Raw genomic sequence first — 19,083 nt, forward strand, 5'->3', positions numbered from 1 at the left:
CACCACATAATTAGGCTGTTGCTGCGTAAGCATGTGTAGCTCTTTTCAGACTTGAGAGTGGAATATGCAAATTCAAATCCAAATGCATTTCTTTAAACATTCATATTGTGTAAAAGAAAAAAAAAAAAAAACTCTGACCCATTGTACGCAAACCAGCCTATGAAATGGCATAGGGAAATTGCTTAAATTTGAATAACCAAGAAATAAATGGAGTTTGGCTCATTTTGCCTGCAGTACTTCCATTTACCAGAAGTATGAGAAACCTGGTACAGCTTAATGCGAAGGTGTGCATTTAGGTTTGAGATGTAAAGATGTAAGGGTAAGCCTTAGAAAACATGAGGATAAGGCTGCAGTTGCTGCCGTCATGAAAGACTTAACTCAGAAGTCTTGTAATCCCTTGTCTAGCAAGGTTAGCTGCTTTGGTGCAAAATAAGTAAAAATCAAAGCAAGGATTTGTCTTTTATTACTTAGATTGCTCCTCACTGCAGAGAGCCACAGCAGGTGCTGCCATGAGAGGAGCACTCGCATTTCTTGCCACGCTTTTGCTGTATGTCAACAACCAGGAGTTCTAAAAGTGTGCGAGTCGAAATATGCAGGATGACATAGAAAATAAAACTGAAAATCCAGGGCGAGGGAGCAAGTCCCCCCAGGGAGTCAGAAGCGCAGTCCCCAGCTCCTTTGCGCATCCCTTTAACCCTGACCGCTGCCTCCCTTACTGAAACCGGAGTGGGACCGTTCAAACGCGGAGCCCTGCGCCGCGTAAGGCGCTTGATGACTCTTACTTTTTAATTGTTCATTTACTTGTTTAAGCACACCACGCTGCCTTTCTCTGCCCCCCCCCCCTTGTTTTCTAAGCAGCGACCTGTGCCGTGAGCTCCGGAGCAGGTGCCGCCGCGCCCCCAGCCCCGGGATCGCACCGAGCGCTACCGAACACCGGCAAACGCGCTCGTAGGGAGGAAAGATATAAGTTAAATAGCTGGGGGGGTGTGTGGGGGGGAAGGAGAATGAGTTAAATAGCTGGGGGGAAAAAGGGAGAATAAGTTAACTGAAAAAAAGGCGATTAAGTTAAATAACTAGGGGGGGGAAAAAAGGCGAAAAAAAAAATAACTGGGGGGTGGGAGGCGAGTAAGTTAAATAGCTGGGGAAAAAAAGGCAAATAAGTTAAATGATTGGTGGAGGGGAGAGTAAGTTAAATAGCTAGGGGGGAAAAAGGGAGAATAAGTTAAGTTAAATAGCTGGGGCTGGGGAGGGGGAAAGCGAGAATAAGTTAAATAGCTGGAGGAAGAAAAAAAAGAAAGGACGAATAAGTTAAATGGCTGAGGGGGAAAAGGCGAATAAGTTAAATATCTGTGTGGGGGGGGAAGTCGGATTAAGTGAAATAGATGGGGAAAAAGGCGAATAAGTGAAATAACTGGGAAAAAAGTTGAATAAATTACATAACTTGGGGGCGGGGTAAGGCGACTACGTTAAGTAACTGGGGAAAAAAGGTGAATAAGTCAAATAGCTGGGGGAAAAAAAGAAGCGAATAAGTTAAATAGCTGGGGAAAGAAAGGTGGATAAGTTCAGTATCTGGGGACAGGCGAGGGCCACCCGGTGCCGGTGGGGCAGGGGCGTCCTCGCTGACCCCCGGCGCTGGGGGCGGGGAGCCCGGGGCGCCCCGGCGGCCCCCATTGGCGGCAGCGGCGGCGTCGTCGTCGGGGCCGTGCCGTGCCGGGTCCGGGGCGGAGGGGCCGGCCCTGCCCCCGCGGCCGGCGCTGGCCCAAGGTTTAAAGTGAGAACTTTTTCAGCGGGCGGTGCCGAGCCGCGCAGCGCAGCCCCGCGACGCTGCTTTGCCCCGAGCCGCAGCCGCAGCAGCCGCCGCCTCCCCCGGGCGGGCCGTACAATCCTCGGCAGTGTCCTGAGACTGTACGCCCGCCTCGGGGGCGACACGGACCCAGCGGGACCCTCGGCCACCCCCACCCGCTGCCGCCGCGCCCCGCGGGCAGGTGCTGAGCCGCCGCGATGACAGCTGACAAGGAGAAGAAAAGGTGAGGGAGAAGGGGGGAAGCTCCGCTCGGGACGTCTCGTCCTCCTCCGGCTTTGCCCGTGCAGCCGCGGCGGCGCAGCTTCGCTTCCCACCGCTTCTCTGCGGGGGCTGCGCACCCCGGAGCTTTCGCAGCGGAGGGAGATCGTTCTCCCAGTACAAACTGGGGCTGGCACGGAGGAGGCAGGGGGAGAAGCGCCGGGCTCCTGCGGGACAGCTCGTGCTCCGAGACGGGGAGCGGTGCCATAGGGAGCAGCCGGGGCTGCGGGGAAGCGGTGCCCCGGGAGGAGCAGCCGGGGCTGCAGGGAAGCGGTGCCCCGGGAGGAGCAGCCGGGGCTGCGGGGAAGCGGTGCCATAAGGAGCAGCCGGGGCTGCGGGGAAGCGGTGCCATAAGGAGCAGCCGAGGCTGCGGGGAAGCGGTGCCCCGGGCGCAGCCCCGTCCCGAGCGGCCGCTCCTGCGGGGTGGCTTTAGTACGCGTCGTAGCAGGGTTTATTCGCTTGATATCTCCTAGGATCTGGCTGTTAGGAAGCGATTTGTTTCAGTTGAGGTCTAGGGGAGGTGTTTAAAGGTGTAGCACCCTTCGCAAAACGTGTTCCATCCATTTAAAATGGTGTGGATGTCGTTGACAGGCTGCGTAAAACTAACGCGTTTCGAGGGATCCTGGCTCCGTGCAGCCCGTGGTGCGGGGACTTGTCCGCATCTGGTGCGGTGCGTGAAGCTCCTCAGCTGTCAGCAAGTTTTCCTAGAGGGCTGGGAGCTCGAGGAGCGCTGCCTGTGCCAGCAGCTGCTCCTCGGAGAGGATGTAAAGCTAGACATTTCCATACAGCCATAATGGAATAAGAGTAAATTGCTAATTTTGCGTACTTGTGTTAAAGAGCGTGATTTCCTGTTGGTTCTTGAGGTCGAACGCCAAAATAAAGCTCGCAATACCTACCTAACAGGTGGAGATTAAGAAACGGAGTATTTAGTCGCCGCTCCAAGCTTATGAACAGTTCCTGTGGGTGAGGGAGGGTGCTGACATGGTGAAGTCGAAGCAAGTGGATAAAGGTCCACAGCCTCTTCTAACGGGGTATTATTCAGTCTGTTTTATACAGCAGGCAGTCAGAAGGCTGAGGGTATTATTGGCTCAGGTTACTGTGCTGTTCTGAGTTTAGAGTGTGTTCATAAACGATGCGATTTACAGACTAAGAATTTTATCTTATTTGTCATGTGTACTTTCCAGTTGATAATGTACTAAACTTGAAACACTGTTTTTTGGGGTTGTGTACTACCTCCTTTGCTCTCGAGTCACTCTATGACGATGTAATAGGGGGAGTATTGTAGTGTAAACCATACATTTTCCGTGACTCAGTTTAACAAATGCTAACGTGTTAAGGTTAAACGCTTACCTCGAGTGTATTTTGTTCTAGGTAGCAATCTTCTGTGCAGGGTATAAAATATGGGCATATTTTGTGTCCTCTTGGGTCAAACAAGAGAGTAAAGAATTATAGTACAGTGCGATCTAGTTATAAAAATGTGTTATAGTAGTTTATAGGGATGAGAAGAAATAAGTAGTACATGTATTGAAAATACACTGCATTCATTGTATCATCTCATTTTAATGAGACACTCCTCTTCAGTTTTAGCATCTTATTTTCAAACACAGCGAGGAACTGAGCTCTTTCTAGTGTTGCAGGACACCACGCTGAAGTGCCCTGTGGAAATACCCCTCAGATACAACACAGAAATTTCACAGGACTAAAGTTTGAATGCTAATCCTGACTTTGATTTTACATGCATATTGTGATAGTTTTCCTTGTCTCTCATAAAGAGGCTAATTGTCATCTGGCTCATAGGTTTGTTCTGTAAATTAATGTTTGTGGAAGAACTGGGAGAGTATCGGATGAGGGGTTTAAGACAGCATGCTTGTGCCTCCTTGGCTCTGTGAGTAGCTCTATCCCTTCTGGGGATGTACTCTATGTAGCCTATTAAAGCAAGATTTTTTTTAATTTTTCTTTTGCTTTTCTAGTACTATTGTAGAATAGATTTATTGCCTTGAGTTTAACAGTTGTATTATTTGCTTGATCTCTATCCAGATATGGAGCTAGGAACTCAAACCTGACTTGCTAAAAGCATTTATGAATCAATTTCAGGGAGAGAAGGTGGTGGTGGTAATCTGGTTTACCAGATTTGCAGGCAGCTCTGGAACATATGTTTAGTAGAACAGTTCTCTTACTGTCAAACAGATGCTCTGTGGAAGATAATCTTTGATTCTTTTAATGGTCCATTTAGGTTGAAATGGTCCTCAGGTTCTGATCTGAGGCTCTGTCTGTCGGTAGAAAAGAGCAGTTGCTTCCTTTGCAAGTGTTAGAACGTTCATTCCAATAGGCTGATTTCCCACACTTGAAGTTAGTCCAAGATACTGAGCTGAGATTAATATGGTTATTATTTTAGCTTAATTAAAAAAGTCATTATCTACATAGTCTTATATACAAAGTCTGATGTTTCCCAGAATGCCAGTAATTAGAAACTGAGAAGAGGAGTGAAAGAGTAAAACACATTTTAGCAAAATAATAAAAATTGAGGGAAAAGTTTTTGTAATTGGTGTGCGAGGTAATGACAATTAGTAGATAGGTCCCGGTGTAATTAGGGCAGTCTGGTAGAATATCTTGGTTTGTTTCTTAATTATTTAGTCATCATGTGGTTTTGAATTATTTGGGGGACACAGTTATTTTATTAGGAATAGACAATGTGTTAAATGGACTGTTCTGGGTGGACAACAGCGTATATTAGAGAGAAGTTTGAAAGCAGGCTCAGCACAAATTGGGTAGCACTGATTAAGATGCATTGTTTGGTATCACCTTTTCAGTTGTTGTGTTGTTTGGGGATTCTTTTACGGTATGAAAAACAAACCAATTTTGCAGCTCAGGAAGATGCTTTACTAGTTGTCCCCATATAATGATGCAGTTATGTTTTGTGTAATGTTACATAAATCTGTTTAACTTCTTCTGGTCCAGACAGTAAACAAAAGGGATCCTTTCCAGTTATTGACTAGGTAACTGACTGCTTTCAATTACCCTTTCACTTTGGGCTTTATTAGATGTTGAGTCCCTCTAATGAGACACTTCATGCCTCAATTTTCACTGACCTTTCCTTCAGGAGAGTGATTCTGCCAAGCTGAAGTCACTCTTGGCTGTTCCTCCTCAGGATGAGTAAACAGTCCTGACCACACCACTCTCCAAAGCTCAGGTAGTTGCTGGCTCCTGATGGATGCAATTCGGATGCCAGGAAATGTGAGGGTTTGGATGTGCCAAAGTGTTAAACTGTAGGTTTCAGGAAGCATGCAGTTCAGGTTTTGTTCTACCTGGTATGCGTTCTGTTTTAAGGTATTGTCAGCTAGACTACCTCCTGCCTGCTATTCTGTGATGGCTGTGAATTGGGTAATCTTGTCCATCCACTTGCCAATGTAGGTTGTTCCTTATATTCTTGTAGACCTCACTTTATGTACTTCAGCTGATAGAGCTCTGAACACTTTCCTTCGCAGACTAAGAAAAACATCGTTCAAGTTTTGTTATTGCTCAACATCTCCCCATGCATAACCCACATATTTAATTTACTCCCATTTGCAAATATTTCTTACTTGGAGTTATCAAAAGGAAATGTAATCTTCTGAATTCATGACGCACGATCTGTTGAAATTGCCTGTTTAGCACATGTTTATGGTATGTTAACATTAAGAAATTTGGACTTAGGTTTCAGTACTAGAAATGGAATTGCTTCATACCTTGAAAGTGTTTGAATGACCCTGGCCAGTCGTACTCATCATACTTTGATTTTTGCCCCTTCTGGTTTCTGTGTTCAGCATCCTTGCTGTATTTCTGTGGATACGGAATGGGTTTTTCTAACAGAGAGTGGCCCAAGGGCACACAAATGAGGCAAGACAGGCTGTTCCTGTGCCTTGATTTCTCCCTTTGCCTGCAATGGCACGTAGCAGAGATTGGGCTGAGCTTTGACTTGGCATCCAGGCCTGCTTGGGAAAGGTTGACTTCTGCTGCCCAACAGATGAGACTTAACCTCTACAGAGCCGAAGGATTTGAGCTTAATGAGGGGCTGAATGGCTTTCATTGTGGGAGTGGTGTGCAATGGGAGTGCTTCCTGGTGTGTACCATCCTCCTGGGGTTAGCTGGACTTCTAAGGATTTGTGCTTTGCAGGGATGCCACAAAGGCTGACTCTGGTCATGTTTCCCACTTAGCCCAAGGACAAGTTAAAAATCAGACACTCCTTAGTACACAGCACCTTTTTGTGTCATGTTCTTTTCACTTCATCTTCTGACACTGGTCATCTGACATTTATCCTGTGTGGGTCATTGGAAATACCTTGCATATTAGAGGTACTTTGCTAAAAGGAGTTTTTGGCTTATGCTGCTAAATTAGGAGACCCGTCGTAAGTATCAAAAATAGGTCTCTCTGCCTTGCTATGTTTTTTATTATGGTGGATTCATAAACATTAAGTATTTCTGTTTTCATGTTCCAAGTAGGAGCTGCTGTCAGGTGTGGTGGGGGCAGAACTCTTCAAGTATTGAACTTTTTGCTATTATTTTCAAATGGGTAGCCTTTTTAAAACTGAGAATTGGAATAAACATTAGAGTAATGAAACAAACAATAAAAAGGCAGGTTTTATTTAAAAATAATTTCAATATATGTAATAATTTTATTCCTCTAGAGTGATTTGTGAAATGCTATTCTGTTAATTCATAGTGTCACAGATATCTCAGTAGTTGTAAATACTTTTAATCCTTGTAACTGGTGCGAGGTTGATGGAACCCTTCTCTTAAATTAAGCAGAAGTGCAAGTATGGTGGTTAGGCAACTGGGAATTATTTTCTCATTTATCATTCTTGTGTTCTGTTTGCTTAAAAGGCAGTATAATAAAGTACTTATCTGCTGAGGATAAAATCTTGACTACTTGTATAAGGAAAAAATAACTGCTTTCTTAAATTTACAAGACTGCTTTTCATGGAGACTTTCTGAAGAATGTAAAATGGGAAACTGTATTTTACTGTGCATTTGGAAAGTAGATTAATGAAGTACAGTAGGCCAATGGGCTGATAAATACCTAATGTTCCAAAGTAACTCATTTAATCAGGCTCTTTACTTCCTAAGCTCAAATTGAATTATGATTTTGGTTCTTTCCTCTGTGACTTTATTTAGGTCTAGAAAATTTAGCAGAAATAAAATCCACTATAATAAAGTCTGATTAAATAGGCATATTTAGGTCTTAAAACAGTTAGACTTTAATTTAATTTACTTGACTGTTATTACAAAGAATTTGGAGTTGGATAATGTATCCAGTATGCTGCTTTGTCCATTGCATAACATGACACAGCAAGTATTCAATATTCCATTCTACAGAAAGTCATCAAATGTTTTGCCAGACAAGAAGCAAATTTCCTTTAGTTGAATTTTTTATGTATGGTCTTCAGTCAAAGAGGTCCCCTGGTCTTGACCCTTCCTCTGTGTGTGAATGTGTGGAATCGGCAGTTTTCTTTGCCTAAGAGAATGTTTAGGCTGTTGCCTCCAAAAAGATTGTCAGAAAAATAAAGAAGCTTTACAAATGTTTTATGTTAGCCTGTGACTGTGTGATTAATACTGGCTTACTGCAGCTTTATGATCAAGTTCTGTACATCTGGGTAGGAGGAAGAACCACTTTCTTGTTTTGTTCCTGCTCTCAAGTGGGACAATACCAGGATAATACAGCTCCTCAGCATTTTTCATTCCTAATGCAAATATGTTGGAACCATCCCGAAGTTACAAATGCTTCTTCATTCTGCTATGTATGTATTCATATAGTGATCTGGTTTCAAGAAAACATTAAGCAGCATGTGCTTTAATCTCAGGTATTCGTGAAGAATTTGTAGAACCAAACTGACTGCTTTTCAAAAAGATCTCAACATCTTATTGGTGTTTCCAACAAGAAGGAGAAGTATCTTTAAAGATGTGTCTTGCCCATGCCTGACTACCTCTCCAGCCCCTTCTTCTTGAGGCCTGTCCCTAAATTCCATGACCTACAGGAATGAAAACCCCAGGCCAGAATGTGGACAGGCTGTAAAGCAGAATTGTGATGGAGAGAACAACTGGGCTGTGGCCATTTACGGGATTTGGCTGGGATTTGTTTTGTTTGTTTCTTTACTGTATCATCAAGGAGCTTTAGAGTTATTGCCCCACCATGATCTTAAGATAACTCACAGCAACTAATATGTCTCCTCAGCTGTTTGTTGTTTTTTTTTCCCAAGTAGGTGTAGTGGCGATTAGGTCACCATTCGCTCTTATGAACACATTTTACAGTGTACCAAGATGAGGGGGAGCTAACACAATGACAATTCCCCCACAAGTATCTGCTTCAGACATGTAAAATGAAGGATGTTATTTATGAAATAGGTGGTGGGCAGATGATGCTGTTTCTTATTGATCTGCATTGGCGTCAAACCTTTTTTAATTTTCTTTGAATTGAAAAATAAAAAGACTTTCTGCTGGGTGCTCTTATGCCAGTGTGTGGCTGTTAGCTTTTTCCTGTTGCAAGGAGGGTTGCACAGATGACCAATGTACTCTGTGAGAAGTTGTTTCTCACCTTCCACCCTTGACCAGTTTAATATCATAGCTGTCTCGTTGCTTTTGGTATGGGGGCTGTCCCTGGAAGCCAGAGCCATAGCACTGGAGGATGCCGGGTGATGGTGCACACCCAGCCTTGGGTCCCGTGCTCTAGTGAGTTGCCCTTCTCTTTCCTTTGTACAGAAAAGCCATGAGTGCTGATCCCTACAGTGTGCTCTGTTATCTGCCTCAATTTTTTTTCCAACAATTCACTCACTCACGGTTGCTTTCACCTCTTTTTTCCACAGCTCTGGCAGAAGAGAAAGCTGGAGCCTGCAATGCCTTTTTATCTTTGGATATGAAATACTGCATACATTCAACTACTTTTACCAATAACATTTTGGAGCTAGAAGAGTGTGAGAAGCCTTACCCTCTCTTTTTGTTTCAGGAAACTGTGTTATCTAAGGAGAGGCTAAATTTAGAAGGAATATGGGGAGGGTTGTGTATTTTGTATGTGTGTTTTTTGGTTTTTTTTTTTAAACTGAGCTGCTCTCCTAATGGATGAATCATGTGGGTGTAACTTATGGCACTTGATAGTAAGCAGTCTGTCTGAAGGTATATGTGTAATAAGATTATCAGGATCATTTAGAAACTATTTGGAACTACTGAAACGTGAACTTAATCTATTGTAAATATTTGTTACTCATTATCTAATATATCAAAATACATTTAGTTAGAGTCAGGGAAATGAAGGTAAGATATAAGGTGCAAGTTTTGAACAATGCGTTACTGAGTATTGGAAGAGCTAAGATGAAGTTGCTGGAGCGAATATTTTCTGTAAAAATAAATATTTTCTTGGGAAGTAATTTTCCAGAGCACAACGGAAATAAGAGCTAGTGTTAGACTAAAATGAAGGGATGGGATTGAGAAACTGTCAAAACACTTGGAGACTGCTGAAACATTCTAGATTTGGCTTTATTTTAATAAACTTTCTGAAATCCTGTGTTGTGCTGCATGGTTAATCTAAAGTGATGTTTTAAATTTCATTTGAATGAGGCTTAAGTAATCTTTAGCCTCTTTTTAATTTAAAGGTATTTTAATTCTTTCATTTCTGGTGTTTGACTCAATTGTGGTTTTTTATCCCCAGATCTTCTTTGTTTTACTGAAAGTCAAGAGACGCATACATGAATCTGGTTTGGTGGCTTCCTTTCAGGAAGACTCTTTTAAGTTTATCTGCAAACCCAAAATATTAGGTATTCCTTTTACACTACTCATGAAGACCTCATTACTTAAGGCCTTGAACTTGAAATAATCAGAGTCTTTGAATTACTGCAATTGCTTAAACAAATTACCAGGTCTGATGAAAATATTTAGTAATCTTTGGAGTGGGTTAGGTAGGAAGTGTGACTTGGTGATGACAATGCTCTTCTCTAGCTTTGGTTATATGAACAGCTTTTTAAAGACAGTAGTACCATTGAAAACACAACAATAAAGACCCACCCCATTCCATGGCCCATATCACCGGCTCCTGATACTATGAACAAGAAAGTAGAAATGTGGGGGAGATGGAAACAGTATGTTGCAGAATTTCTACCCTGGTTGTTCTCAAAGGACTGGTAATTTTAGAGTCACGTTCTTGAAAACCTGCCTCCTTATAGTGAGAGAGAAATGTTTGCTTTTCCCAGAAAAGCTATTGCTTTAAATAACAGATATTATTCTATCTTGAAATGTGGTGATTCCAGGTGATACACATCTCTGGCTTAGTACGTGCTTTTTCTTTAAGTGATGAGCTTTTGAATCCCTTAGTATATATTATTTACTATAGAGAAGGTGATTTACTGAATGAGTTCAGTTTAAAACATCAATACAATGCCCTGAATAAGTTGCATGAAATCTAAGAAAAGTGTCCCACTACTCTTGTTTTCTTAAAAGGAAAAGCTGTATGAACTTTTTAAAACCTTAGCACTGGAAAAATAACAGCTGAAAACTTTGGTGCAAATCATCTAAAAATGTTCAGAAGTTACTGTATTTTTTCCTTTAACATATATTCATGTGCTTGTGAGATAAATATTTGCTTAGTTAATAAGCTGAAGGAAGTATTAGCTGAAGGACAGTTATTAGGCAGTTTTTATAAAGGTGGTGGAAGTAGCCGAAAGAACATTCCTTGTATTTTGTTTCAGCCATTAGCATATCTATGGTCTTTACTGCCATAAAAAGGTACTTAAACTCTTGGTATCACTGCTCTCTTCGCACTTGCATTTGTATGATAAACTACAAAGGAATCCTATTCAGTCATTGTGTTTGGGACAATCTCGTGGCTGGTGTTGATCTTCAAACCCTGTCCATTCACAATTGTATCACCCTCTCTGCCAGTAAATTCTTGGTGTTATTGGCTACTTGTCACAATGCTTCAAAGATCTTTGTGACATTAACAAAATAAAAACCCACCACCTCTTTCTGTATTTCTACATTTGTAAATGGGGAAAGTTGCTAGGAATGTGCCAAACTTTTAGCTGTCCTACAGTTTGCATCTTGTTGCAAGTATCAGAATATCTTCTGAGACCAGATGCATAGTTTGCCTGGTTAGATTTTTATATGCTATTATGATAGAATAATGTACTCATCTGCTGATGGCAATGACAGTATCTTCAAACTGTTAGGTAAATATGGAGGGTATTAACTTGAAGCTGACATAAAACTTGTTCAGAACTAAAATGTTTTTAAAATGATCTGTGGAATGGCAGCATCGTACATACAAGTGTGAGAAGACATTCGGTATTACATTGACTTTATCATGCCACAACTCGTTAGGCAGTATTCTCGAATACAAATCCAGTGAACAACTATAACTATATTCCACTTAAGAATTTTTACCAAGAACTGAGTTGCCTCCAGTGTGTTTTGCAACTTATGGGAGAAGATTGGAAATTTATGGAAACACTTCTGGCATTTTTTCCTTTAGAGCTTTGGCCAGGTGATTCTTCTTGGAAGGCTGTGTTTATCCACTTCATCGAAGAGGTGAGTCTTTGAGAACAGCCTCTGCATGTTTTCCTCACCAGGAGGGGAGAGCTGGCTTTGCAGAGCAGCAAGGGTTTGCTTTCCACTGGCTCAAACTGCCCCTGGGCTTTTCCATCCTTCTTTAAAGGGGACCTCTGTCACAAAGGAAATCCATGGCAAATGTAGCTCATGGTTTGCTTCTTCCAGCATATCCCCGTGTTGACCCAGGTGACCAGTTTTCAGTTTTCCTTTAAGCTGACTCATGTACATTGGGAAATGCAGAGAGTTGGGATTTGCCAACTTGTGCACGTGAGATAGGTGACCTTGGCTCGCAGAGGAAAAAACAGTATCCCATCTGGCCAAGAAGACAGTGCGTGCTCCTAACAAAATAGCATTACTTAGATTTTTAAGAAAGGTTAGACATTTGGGGAGGTGATCTTCTTCATTACTTAACACAGCACTTTTAAATGTGTCATTTGGAAGAAAATTCTTGTTTGGCTGATGGAACATAGCTTGGTTCAGCTGCAGGTGGGCTGTTTACATGCTACGGGTGTAAGATTATCAGTTACTTTTAATAACTCCAGTTCTTGGGGTTTCCCCTGAAAAATTACTTGAAGGATGTGTTTACTGCCATTTCAAATAAGAGGGACGTTTTAATGAGAATATCTTCTCTGTGCTCAAGTTGTCTTAACGCTGCTACTGGCTTTTACATAACAGCAAAGGTGTATTTATGTTCCCAGTGATTCACAAAAGGGGACTATCCCATTTGCTGAGGCATGTGCCAGCTTGAAAATGAAATAGAAGCAAGTGCAGATATCTTGAGGGAAACTTAATGCTGGTGTTTCGAAACACCTATTATTTCTCTTATAAGAAAACACCCCCCCCAACCCTAGTTTTGTTTAACCACGTGGCTGGCCTTAACAAAACCTCTTTGGCATGGGGACCTGGGCCAAAGTGCAGTGAAGCTGAATAAAACCATTTCTTGGATTCTGTCTTTTGAACTTGTTTGCCACTTTTGGTAGAGCTGGGTGTGAAAGCCGTGTCTTGTTGCTGATCTGGATGATGAACAGCAGCTTCAGCAAGTTGTTCTGGCCTCTGCAGCTGCTTCTCTTGTTGCTTTTCCCCAACACATACTCTCCAAAAGCCCTGCTTACCCGGTCCTGTTTCTTTATCCTCCCTAGGACTGGGAGAATTGGGTTGGTAACGTAGCCTGGACAGGGTGGCTATCTTTGTCATTATCCTTGGTCCTTAGTCTGTAAAACTGGGATGGTAGTATATCCTTCCTTCCACCCTTTGTGTGTCTTATTTATTTAGACTGTAAACTTATTAAAGTAGGGACTTTCTGTTTCTATGCCTAACACAATGCTGTAGTGTTGTTGGCAAGAAGCTTTCGTGATAAACCTAACTTGAAAATTCTTGAACAGGGGATTGTCAAATGAAAGGAGTTTGGTTACTTCTTGTTCTTCTTACGTTGTTTGCCAATTACTTTCTTTACTGCACCACTCCATGTTATCCCTCAATATGTAGGTTACACCCACGTGCAGATGAGTGACCTATGCCTTTGTTTGCTTCACTTTTGAATTTGGCCCTCATGTTGTATAAGATCCATGTGCAGTTTAGACACCACTAGCAATTGAGGAGATGGGGTGGTGGTTGAACAGGATTGCAATGCCATGAAAGTGTCTGGGAGTTGATAAACCTCCTTATTCTTCCAGATGTCTTCACAAACAGACAGGTGAGCAACCTGTGGGTCAGCAAGAGTGAAAAGGAGGTTTTGACTGTCACACCAATCTGAGTCTTTTCTGCTCATGGGGAGTTCAGCAGAGTTTCAGCCGGCAATCATTTGCTCTCAGTTGCTTTGAACTGTGAGTTGTAAGAAAGGAAAACAGTGCTGAATTACAGGGTTAATCTAGCATGGGTTTAGAGAGTTCAGTGTGCACAAGCTCCTTTGCATAGACCTAAGCTGGTGGATCTTCATCCACCTTAAGGCTTCTTCTGTATACGTATGGCAGGGCAGGCCTGAAAAGGCAGCAGGAGTGTTCTTCTGTGTGAAGAAAAGTTGTTGAGAAAAGCATAACATTTTATACAGGCTTGTATTGGCAGCTTTGCATACTGTCTATGCAGGCCCTGAAGAAGATAAGGCAAGAAGCTGTGTTATCTGTATAGCACTGCTCCTTTCCTTTTGCCTGCCAAATCTTAGGACAACATTCCCCACCCCCAAAACGCCACCATAAACAAGGTGTAACTACATTCCAGCTTTTCTTTCTGAAGCATGGGCAGATGACAGCAAATGGTGCTTGTTCAATAAGTAGTGGCTTTTCAGTCCTCCTCCACCCTAGGGAATAAAATGTGCAGGGCTCAAAGTCTGCATCGCCGGTCACAGTAGGGATTTCAGGTGCAGTGATGTCTAATGTGGAGCAGAGGTCCACCTAAAGCCAGAGCTGAAAGAGGAAGAGTGTCTGCAGCCTGACCTGTTAAAACCTTTAAGAAAAAATCATTCCAACGTGAAGTCATTATAGAGCATTCTTTTGAAGGGAGCTGATAGGATGAACACGGTGCAAGCATAAAATGATTTTGTTTTGTATTGCATGTTGAGTAGGTTATAGCCATGGAATGAGCCTACTGAGTCATTTGTACATTGAGCCGTGTGCTCCTGTTGATGCTGTTTCTCAGTTTCTATTTGTACCTTGCTTATCAAATTGAGTGTTCTGGCTTTTGCACCAAATTAACTCCAGCTTCAAAATATTTGAAGTCTGATAATGTCTAGAACTTTTGTCAAAATGGTGTTCTGTTCCTCCCTGAGACCTCCGAGTACTGCTTTGTGAAAAACCGTGTGTAGTGTGAGCCTTTATCCCTCTTAAAAGGGAATTCTGTGGTCGTTCCAATTGGATTCCATTGCTGTTATCTGGTGGATTAGGCAAATGGAATGATTAAACACTCAGCAAGGTATGAGGAAAGCAGAGCAAGCATCTATTCTTATACCTTTATTTTTGTAGGAAGTCAGTTCTGATTTACAAAGTTCTAAGAAGGAAATATTTGGTGAGCAAATGTATTACAGTACACTCTGTTTTTGAAAGTGTGTGTTTACTCACTGCAAGGACCTCTTGCAGGGCATACAGTGAAGCTGTGGAATATGAAATTACTGTGCCGAAGGAAAATAAGGACAGGGCCTCAACCTAGAGATAAACTAGCTATTGAGAATCAAAACATTTCCCCCTCTACCCCAGAAAAGTAAATGCTTTATTGCTTGTGGCGCTAGGTGTATTGTAGTTTGTAGCCATGAATTGCATGTTTGGAGAAGGATTTTGACTGGGAGAGCTACTGAGAAATGCAGTCATCAAAAGAAATTTTAATAGAAGATTTACTTTTAACAGAAGATGAGTGTTTAGAACCCTCTTCTAGATTATTTTCTTAAGGAATCAAGGCTTACACTGATAGAGTGTGTTTCTTGTCTCCATTCCTGGCAGAACTGTAAAGATTTCAAGGATATTAAGTTCCTGGGAATAGATGTTTAGAAATAGTGGTGTAATCACTTCAGGGAAAGGCTGTAGCACAAGCGCATTCCCCTGTAGAAACCAGAGACTTCCTATGGCTGAAGAAGTCTCAGGTGTCCCTGCAGGCACAATAACTCCAGCCAACTCCATGCCTGCAACTGGCTGTGGCACAGGTACCGGGGTCCAACAGGAGTCTGCAGGGCCTGGAGAAACATGGTTTTCATCATGCTCTTGTTTGCACAACAGCTTGTTGCTTTTGCAGCATCATTCTGTAGTTAATCCTTGTGTCATTTAAAAAACTCAACTGTGAGACATTACCCTTGCTATTTGGTAGAAATAGATACTGATAAAAAGGTTTTCTTTACTCTGGGCATTTTTAAGTGTTTCAGTGTGCCTAGACCTTACTGGGTTTAGATGAAGAAACTACTGCACAACTGTGATTAATAGAACACTTGATATTGCGAGGGTTTTTAGACTAGCCACATTAATATCACCAGTGTATGCTTGACTCAGGCCCTGAGAAATGCAGCTGGACTTCTTTCTGCTGAACAGGAACTGTTGTTGTCAACTGGAGAAACAACTGCGCTTCTAAGCAGCTATAACTCTGGATCTGGCTGCAGAAAGATCTGTTTTGGTTGGAGAGGTCCAACTGTATGCGCGTTTGATGTTGGTTGTGAGGTTCATGGTTAATTTGGGGGCATTTTTATACTGACAGTAACAATGAAGGCATTGTCACCACTAATATTCACACTTTCCTGTGTTGCTGCAGTTGTCATTTAATTATTTTTGCAAAAGTAGTAGGTTATGGGAAACTTTTCTTATGCAAACCATGGGGAAGATGGGAATCTCTTGTTAAGAGTTACGTATGTTTGTTCCCAGAAGTGATGGTAACGATGAAAACTTTTCACATTGGTTCATTGGTGTTGGCAATTGGTATCTTGTAGAGATCTATTATACTCCTCAGAATCACTTCCCCCAGTCAAGGCAGTACTACTGTTTGGTTTTTGTTTGTATTATGTATTTGCTGGAAGGAGAGTGCTATTGTGTGTTTTTTGAGGGCGATTACAAACATAAAATAGATTCTCTTGAGAATTCTTTGTCTACACCCTTCACAATTGGTAATTGTTTTGTGTTGTGTAAGACTTCAAATGCTGTGCTTGTTTGGCAGGCGTGTGTGTGACCCTCAAAATGGATTCTTACCTCCAACCTTTTATCATTGAAGTTTTAAAGGTGAATCCTAGAACAAAGAATAAAGCTTCTCAGAATTCATGTACTGCTAGATGATAAATGTTTGCAAGATTAAGGCAATTTTTTTCATCTGCCTTGGAAGCAAAGTTTGCTGCATTTTAATGAGTGTCTTCTCCAAGTAAGATCTGGATGAGGTAGTTCTCAAAAACGCAGAACACCTCCAATTACTTTCTGCATGGAAATGTATTAAAATAGCATAGCTGCATACAAGGTGGGTGTCATCTTTTTGCGCCAAGTCCACTTGCAGCGGTCATTCCAAAATGCCAAGGGAAAAGGAATCCAGAACCCTCACATATCCTATTAGCAGTGTGCCTCGAGGTGGAGATGGGCAAAATGGTGGAAAAAATGAGCCGCCTTCTAAATGTTTTCTTTGTAGGTCGTTTATTGTAGTTGCAATTACAGGGAGCGTAAGAGCAAGTGGTCTATTAGCAGAGCCATGAAAACAAACTGTTTGCCACTTCTAACAAATGTTGGACAAAAATATGCTCCAAATTTTAAAAATAAATGAAGGCTTGGCGAAAAATAAGACCTGGGTTTATCTGCATTTCATCAGGTACATGGCGTCCTGGAACGTAGCCCACTGGCAAAAACATGGGGAGTATTATCCTTTGCAGCACTGGGAATGTTCTCTGCTGAATTTGGCGCCAATGACCGAGCTTTGCTTGTTAGCTGAAGTTCACACAGACTCCTTGCCAGGCCTGCCCAGAATGCTGTCTCCTCTGACTTCCTGTGGTCTTGCATAATATTTCCTTGCTTCTTGTATAACTGCGGCTTGATCTGGTCACTGCCCAGTTTATATGGTTGACTTTTTTAAAAAAGCCAGCCCTGCAAACATGTGAGTGAGCCGTGTCAGTGACAGGAGGTGTCCCAGCGGTGACGCTGATGGAAGCACCCTTCCATGGGGAAACTGCCAGTGACGGGGGCGTATGACAAATGCCTACATGTCTGAAGGCAATAAAGTTGACTGCCACAGCCTCGTGATGAGATAAGCTCAAGGCACAATTTCAAATTGACTGTGTCTTTGAAATATGCACCACTGTTGCTCTATTTCTGTAACAAACATAGGTGTTAGTTAGGGATGAGAGAGGCAGCACCACCACCCATGTATCAATGAATGAACACGTTTTCAGAGCACTGTGGAGTTTTCACTATTGCTAGTAGTCACTCAGTTAGAAGTCCTTACATTTGCCTTGAAAATGTGAGCAGGTATCTGGAGTATTAATTTAAAGACAAGGATAGTAAATCAAGGCATTTAAGAAAATAGTCTTTTCATTCTGCTGATTTTTAATACTTTCACACATTGTTTCTGTGATTGTCTGCTGTTAAAATATGCATTAATTTTGCATTGTTGTTGAAGCAAGTGTTTTTATTGGTATTTACCATTTATTAGCCTGGATTATTTATATATATTTTGGAAATGAATTTCATAGCAGTTTGTGCCATGCAACTGCATTTATACTGATTATTTTTCAAATATTTGTGTTTGCAGGTGTATTTATACAGAGAACACTGAGTATAATTATAGAGCTTTGTCAGTAACTCATTTTTAGAAAGATGCTCGTCTAATGTGACGCTTTCTAGGACCCACTTTTGAATGCTGTTTTCAAACTGTTACTCATGTTCTTTGGCAACGCTGTTTCTGGCATGGTTTTGTAAAGCTGCAGAGTAGAGATTGCAAAATACTTGCTTCAGTATATTTGTAAACTCACTCAATAGACTGTACTGATTGGTGTGTTCTTAGATCTTGTATGATCTTCCAGTTAAATATGATCTGCTGTGAAGAAACAGAAGAATTATTTTAAGAAAAAGCATTAAAATTGACTTAGTCATCACAGTTATATGAGATTTAATTTAAATTGTCTCATTTCATCATCTCTTCCATGAAAACAGGTTATCCAGTTGTCACAGTTTGACATAAAAAAAAATCATGCTGCCTATGCGTAATTTCTTGCAGCACTGTTTATTCATCAGATTAATTTAATGGAAAATACACTTTTACTGGTTAATGTGTATAATCAGGGAAGCCTTTGTGGTCATTTTATAGTGGTTTGTTGCTTTGCATTCTTAGGATCAACACTTAATGACTACAGTCCAGCTAATATAATCCTGGAGAATTGTCAAAGTAATATAATGGTGATACTACTGACATCTAGCAGACCAGTTATAGTATTGTGAATACTGATGCTTCTGGGAAGCTCATACAGACACACTGCATTTTTGGCAGATGCACGTAGAGCCAGAGTTCCTAGTATGACTTGACCATACAGGTCTAGCAGCATGGATACCAAATAAACCAAGTAAAACTCCATATGCTTTTGCCGGTGATGGAGAAGCCACTTTATGTGCCAGTACCAAGCTAGTTTCTCACTGATGATTTTGGAGTCCTGGGTAAACCATGCAGTGTGAATTGCATGGTAGAAGTAGACTTATACTGGGATGGCCCTAATATTAAGGAAGAAGCCTAAGAATTACAGAAATTGTTGGGTTGAGCATTGCTTAGCCAGCTAGAGAATACAGTTCACAGTCAATAAAGAGGGATTTCTCCTCTAAGTGGAAGCAGTTAGAGAGAAATTTTAGGGCTTGACAGCCTATTTCTTTTTAAAAGTATTTGTCCCTCCTATGTAAACCCATCTGAGCAGTTTTTTAAAAGATTTCAGAAAAAAATGTTTTGGCTTATAAAGTGACAGAGTTGGAGATTTACTCAGCATATAGAATAACAAGGTTTAAAAACTCTTGTTCAGAATAGATGGGCTG

The 19,083-nt window shown here is 41.6% G+C and overlaps 1 protein-coding gene across 2 annotated transcripts in view; it reads left to right on the forward strand.

The window, feature by feature from the left end:
* Positions 1–1,798: 1,798 nt before the first annotated feature.
* EPAS1 (endothelial PAS domain protein 1) overlaps positions 1,799–19,083 on the forward strand; it is a 79,963-nt gene continuing 62,678 nt past the window's right edge. The window contains exon 1 of one of the 2 annotated variants that reach the window (XM_054063604.1): positions 1,799–2,027. In XM_054063604.1, the coding sequence (XP_053919579.1) occupies positions 2,002–2,027 (26 nt within the window). In that variant the 5' untranslated portion in view covers positions 1,799–2,001. The remainder of the gene's footprint in view (positions 2,028–19,083) is intronic. The other variant, XM_054063605.1, reaches the window with a different exon arrangement.

This window comes from Cuculus canorus, chromosome 3, assembly GCF_017976375.1.
Source record: "Cuculus canorus isolate bCucCan1 chromosome 3, bCucCan1.pri, whole genome shotgun sequence".
Lineage (NCBI taxonomy): Eukaryota > Metazoa > Chordata > Aves > Cuculiformes > Cuculidae > Cuculus > Cuculus canorus.